The sequence below is a fragment of the Merops nubicus genome, unplaced genomic scaffold, assembly GCF_000691845.1.
Source record: "Merops nubicus isolate BGI_N331 unplaced genomic scaffold, ASM69184v1 scaffold6121, whole genome shotgun sequence".
Taxonomy (NCBI): domain Eukaryota; kingdom Metazoa; phylum Chordata; class Aves; order Coraciiformes; family Meropidae; genus Merops; species Merops nubicus.
The window spans coordinates 63,219-69,375 of record NW_008586115.1 but is presented as its reverse complement, the minus strand read 5'-3'; the positions used below and the strand labels follow the sequence as shown (position 1 = coordinate 69,375).

General features: G+C 33.0%; 1 protein-coding gene across 1 annotated transcript in view; it reads left to right on the top strand.

Annotated features, from left to right (window-relative positions):
* The first annotated feature begins 969 nt into the window (after positions 1-969).
* The window catches only part of ARAP2 (ArfGAP with RhoGAP domain, ankyrin repeat and PH domain 2), a 55,239-nt gene continuing 50,051 nt past the window's right edge, over positions 970-6,157 (top strand). Inside the window, exons 1-3 of the mRNA XM_008948538.1 lie at positions 970-1,116; positions 1,754-1,952; positions 3,980-4,043. Coding sequence (XP_008946786.1) covers positions 970-1,116; positions 1,754-1,952; positions 3,980-4,043 — 410 coding nt within the window. The remainder of the gene's footprint in view (positions 1,117-1,753; positions 1,953-3,979; positions 4,044-6,157) is intronic.

Here is a 6,157-nt window from a genome sequence, read left to right as displayed (position 1 = left end):
CTCTACCATCATATAGGGAGAGGCCACAGGTGAAATCATACTATAAATTAGTGAACAATAGTTTATAGGTTAAAGACTGACCCTAAGTTGAACAAGGTATTTACTCTCCAAATTCTACATCAATTTCTACTGATTTACTGCTTCTTCTTTTACTATCATTATTTGCCAGTTAAAATGGGAAAAGAGGGTCTATCCATTTAAATAATAATATCCTTTTTAAAAAGGAAAAAAAAAACCCCAAGAACATATTCCCCCAAAACCTTTAAGAACTTACTGAGCTACAGCAGGTTCAAAGGATAGTCATAAACGTGACAGAACTAAACTCTTCTTGGTGGTGGCAGGTGATAGAAGGAGTGGTAGTGACCATGCACTTCAGCCCAGGAGATTCAGGATGGGTGATAGGAAAAGACTCTTCATGGAAAGGTGGTGGAGAACAGGAACATGTTGCTGAGAGACACAGTAGTCTCCATCCTCAAAGGTTTTCAAGACTTCTTGTTGCTGTTCTGATCTATGGTTAGTGATAGTCCTGTTTTGAGCAGGAGATTAGACCAAGTAACATCCAGAAGCCCCTTTCAAATAACGTTACTAGGATTCATTGTGCTGTAACTTTTTTAAAACTTCCCATTCATTGAGTTGGCCTGCTTATATTAAACATAAAATGTTTTGAATGCATCACAAAAATATACTTGCTGAAATCAGATGAACTTCAGAAGTGAAAAATCCCCTGTGAATTTTAATGATATGTAAACATTTTTATTAATTATAGAACTACTGACAAAACTGTTATGTACTAGCCTCTGAAGCATGTTATTGACCTGGAAAGCACTTTGATCGTGTTGTGCTATAAAATACTGTTATTAGCTGGATTGCACTTATAAAATCAGAGGAGAAATGCAGATGGATTCCATTCCATATGTATGAAATAATGAAAAATACAGAGAGAAATGGGACTCTTGTGTGCCTACCGTTATGAAGACTAAATACAGCTGCCTTATTCCTCTTACTTGCTCTAGGGACATCTTTACCTTTGAAATCTACTTAATGTCAGAACGCGTTTTTCTATTTGGAGCTGAAACTGCATATTCACAAAGAAAATGGACTTGGGCAATAGCGAAGGTAATAATGATTAAAATCTTTTCCAGTTAGGCCAGGAGCCTTTGCAGAAAGTATAAAGTGTCATTGTTAGCTTAAAATCTTCTGAGAAGCCATTCTTGATGAATACTGATCTATCTTGTGTGTAAAGGTTTCTTGCACTGCAGGAAGAAATAACTTCTGTGATTTAATATTTGAAACAAGATAATAAAATAAAATGGAAAAGGAATTGAAGCAACATTTTAATGCCAACCTTACGAGTATATTAAAGATGCTCTTGTATAAAGACATATAATATATGATTTTTTCAGCTCAGTTGTTTATGATTGCGATTCCGTTTTTCATTTGCTGAAGCAGAATACATAATGCAGTAGAGTATTTTAGAAAAAATCAAATAACAGTCACATTACTAATTAAACCAATTGTAGTTTAAAAATTAAAAATGTTTCACTGCACAGTATGCATGAAAAAATGTTATACTTGATTTTATAATTTAAATTTAGTGTATATATGGGTTTATGAATTATATATCTTAAAGTCTAGTTTTTTATATTGTAGCTTTCATCCCTGACTCTTATAGATTTGCAATATCTTGATTTGGTTTTTTTTAGGGGAAGAGGGTTTTTTTTCTTCACCTGACTCACCCCATTTTCTTTGGTAGCATTTTGTTCCTCCTGTGGCTGAATGCCTATTAGAGAGAGACTGTGACCTGATTGGCCAGCTGTACTACAAAGATTGCCATAACCTGGATCAGTGGAGAAAAGGCTGGTTTGCTATAGAGAAGTCAAGCCTTTATTTTTGTCTTGAAATGGATAATGCTGAAGAAGATTCCATATATCTAAGGAGGTTGCAAGAACTAAGTAAGAATTTTGTTTATCACCTAGAATTCAGGAAATACTCTATGGAATTAATTCACTATTAAGGACATATCTATTATATTTTAAAGTCATAAAGATTATGGAGCTCCATAACTATTCCTCTGCATGAGCCAGAAGCTTTTCCAGCTCCCTTCTAAATAAGGAGTTGGTAAAGTTCTGTCTTGGATTTTTTTTTTTTTTTTCCCCTACTTAGTGGCACATGCTAGAACGATTTTTCACAGCTTCATAATGAATGAAGGGAATTTTTGTTCCAGTTGCAGCAGTATCTTTCTTACAGGAGAACAGAATTGAATAATAATATATAACCTTTCGGGATTATTGTCTCATATTTTTGGCAGGGCAGAAATAATCACTGCAGAACATGTTCTTGAGATGATTGACAGGCCTCATTTTAAAATACTCAAATGCACTGGAAAAATTATAATTCTTTTGGAAAACTATTTCACAGACTAATAGACTTTTATTTTTTTCTGATACTAAAAATAGTCTTTGCTCAGTATCATGATGTGGAAAGATAAGAATATTTTTAAAAATGGTCTTCTATGACCAATTTTATATCATTGTCTGTAATTATACTCTGAATCCTCTTTAAGTGTATCTGCCCTACTTGGTTTTGTATTGAAAATGGCAGTATGTTATATAGGAAAGTAAAAATTTAAAATAATGTAGAAAAGATAATCTAGCTCTCTAATGATGAACCTCTTTGTAAATGCTGTCAGATTGTGGATTGTTTTGTGAGAACTTGCCTAAATGTCATTGGGCTTTCTACTTTTTATCTACTTTTTATTTACTACCACCTTACATTTTCTGTGAATAACACCGTGAAGGTGTTTTTTAATCAGGAATATTTTTATGCCTCTAGCTATCTTTTAACTTGTGAGTATTTTTTGATCTTGATTCAGAGTTAAAAGGTTAGGCAGTAGAACTGTTTCTGATACTAGTTTTGATAATTCAGCTGTAATTGCTTCTACACTAATCATATGAGCATCAAAAATCTGTGTGTATCTGAAGTATAGAAATTAAACACACGTTCAGCTTTTGGCTGAAAAAATCAGTTTTGATTTTTAACTATTAGTTGTGTAACAGAGTTGTACTTCATAGAAATATTATGCAACCCTACTTGTATCTTTTCTTTGGTTTCTGGTTTCCCCAAAATAAATCTGTTCCACCATTAAGACTGAATTGTATAACTAAAATTTGCAAAATAATGAATCTTTAGTGGAAGTATAGTCGCTCATGTTCTTAATATTTGACTCAGTAAATGTCAGTGAGACCAGGAGCATGATACAAAAACGTCATGGAACATGCATCAGAATGTTTACTGAGCTCCATTGATATTCAAGACTTCACAGTCTCTGGAAATTAGTTGAGATAAGATGTGTAGTATACATTATCTAAACTTTGAAAGAATTAACTTTTCAAGGGTTTGAATTACTGAACAAGTTACATTTAATTTACCAGTTTTAGTATAGTGCACAGTATAGTTTCATAAGAACTGTTACTGGAAACTATCCTGCAGTATTTTCTGTGTTATGTATAATGTAGGTATTTTGCAGGGTGCTTTTTTTAGCAGGAATTGCATAAGGCACCATAACAAAGGGTGGCAGTGATCTTCACAGTATTAGATATAACTCAGGTTATGTTATTGTAAATATATACAGCCATTAGGGTACAAGTAAATTAATGGATTCAAAAATCCAGCTTACTTCTGAATCATTATTACTATTGTATTTACTAGTTTAATTTTAATATACTAGTTTAATATACTAGGACACTATAGCATGTAGTCACAAAGCACTTCTTCAACCTCTAATTATTTTCTGTATTAATTTTTCTTATAAACGTGAGTGTATTGTGGTATAGCATTGTTTATTTGAAATGTTTAAGAATTCCATGCTTCTTTTGTCACTGAAGATCATTTTGAAAAAAATTGTGCATGCACGTATGTGGTTGTCCATAAGCATGTGTTTGTGTTAGATCACAGGAATGTGTATGTGTTTTGTTTTCAGCAGTCAGTAGTGTGATGCAAAATGGAGAGAAAATAGATGTCCTGCTGCTCGTTGAAAAGGGAAGGTAAGGTTCCCATCTGAATAAAGCTTTGATTTGCTTTTAGATTGATGTCTTAGAATACTTGCTGATCAGTCATGGAGCTTTTTCACTTGTGGTTTCTAGAGAGAAAGTAAATTTGCAGACTTTTTAAAGGAGGGAAAGTCTTTGTGTATTAATTGTGTTTTATGTCTGTGTCAGGAAATCCTAACAAGTACTGCTTAATTAAAAGCAGTTTTCCCACTGAGAAAATTATTCCCAGTCAGATTAGTCTGCCAATAATGGTTTCTCTAAAAGGACTTAACTACTTTTATCCTGGAAAGAAAGAGTACTTCTTTGGAACATTTACCACTTCTCATTTTTTTTATCACTCTCATGTCCCAGAATTCTGTGTCTCAATCTGTATAGGTCAGGATTGAAAGAGTATGTGTGAGTCTCTTGGTTAGTCGTACTGTAACGTCTGATCTTTTAACAACACACTAGCTAGAAAAAAATGCTTGTGAAACAAACACGATAAATATCTGCTTCCAAATAGGTAATATTCTGCTGAGATAATTCTGTCAAATATAGTGATATGGGAGATTAAAACTTAAGTGAGATAGGGTATTTCTGCCACACAGGTACAAATTTAAAGACAAAAGTAAAATTACTGAAAATAATTCTTAATTTAAAATACATTAGTTTTTTTTTTTTATTATTATTTCTATTATAGTTTACTTGGCATATGGTTCACCTGTATAAAACGAAGTGGAGTGTTTACACAGTCTTCTGAATAACCCATGATAAATGAAAAAAAAAAAAAAAAATCTTATTTTATTAACCTATTTTTTGGGGGAACAAAAAGAAGAAACCCAACAGCCACACAGATACTTTTGAAATCTATTCAGAGTTGGACAAACTTGAAAAAACTCATTGCAACTTATGTGTTCCAAATTCTATCTCTTCCTAAGATACAGCTGAAGTTCCATAATTAAGTAAGATGATGCAGATCAGAAACAAACACTTTTTCCTAGTGTGGTGTTTTGTTGTATGGTCTTTTGTGGTTTGTTTTTTTTGTTTGTTTGTTTTTCTGTTTTGGTTTTTGTTTTTGCTTTTAGAAGCATATTGTAAGATTCAGCATTAATTAAGGTGAATAGACCGACCAGGGAACCAGAGGTAACCCATTATCCCATTCAAGGTGCAGTCCAATAGATGAATACAAACTGTGTATCTGTTTTCAAAGATATCAGTGCTGAGCAAAACTTTTAGCTCCAGGTCAGCTTTTATTATTTCTTTCATTGTAATATTTGTGTCAAGTTGCAAGTAGGTTTTCCCTGAACTGCTTTAATAGTTTAATGGAAGTTCTGAACTATTTGAAAATAATTTCAACAGGGGCACTGGCTGTTTTATAGTGGCCATAAATATGTTTAATTTTTCTTCACTGAAGTCTGTCATAAGAATTTAAATGCATAGTGTTCACATTATCTAACCATTAAAAGCCATATGGGTACTTAAGCTTTGGTGTAGTGATTCTTGCTTAGGATATTACTCTAAAGTATCCAGGTGTTCAGTACAGTTGTATGATATTGCAACTTGCAGTGATAAGAAATTTAATGTGTGTGTGGGAAAATGATGAGGTATAACATCACCTTTACCTTTAGACTCAATTATTGTAAATGGAAACAAAACCAGCAGTCCTCCTTCTGCCCCTCCAAACCCTATGTAAATTAATCAAAACCTTTGAGACATTATCAGCATCATCTAAATGATATCGTTTCTAGGTTTTCCTATTTTGTCTGTTATTTTATAGCAGTGCTTGTCTAATGGCAACTTTGGCATAGGTTTTTGATCACTTGGGAGAGCCCTTGTTGTACTGATCTGTTGAAAACTTTCATGTTAATCAGTGAGTTGCTTAAACACAGGATAAATTATAAAATCCCCCAAAAAACACTATTGCAAGAATAAAACAAAACAAATAAAAGTTTTCCAGAATTAAGAAAAGTTTGGGAAAGAAAAACCAACGAAACAACCCAAAACAAATCCCCCCCAAAAAACAACCCTCCCACCCCCCCGTTCTTTGCATGAAGAAACAGCGGTGGTTGATTTCTTGCTACATCTTGGAAAATGTTATTAGAAGAAATTGTGAAAATACTTTGAGTATT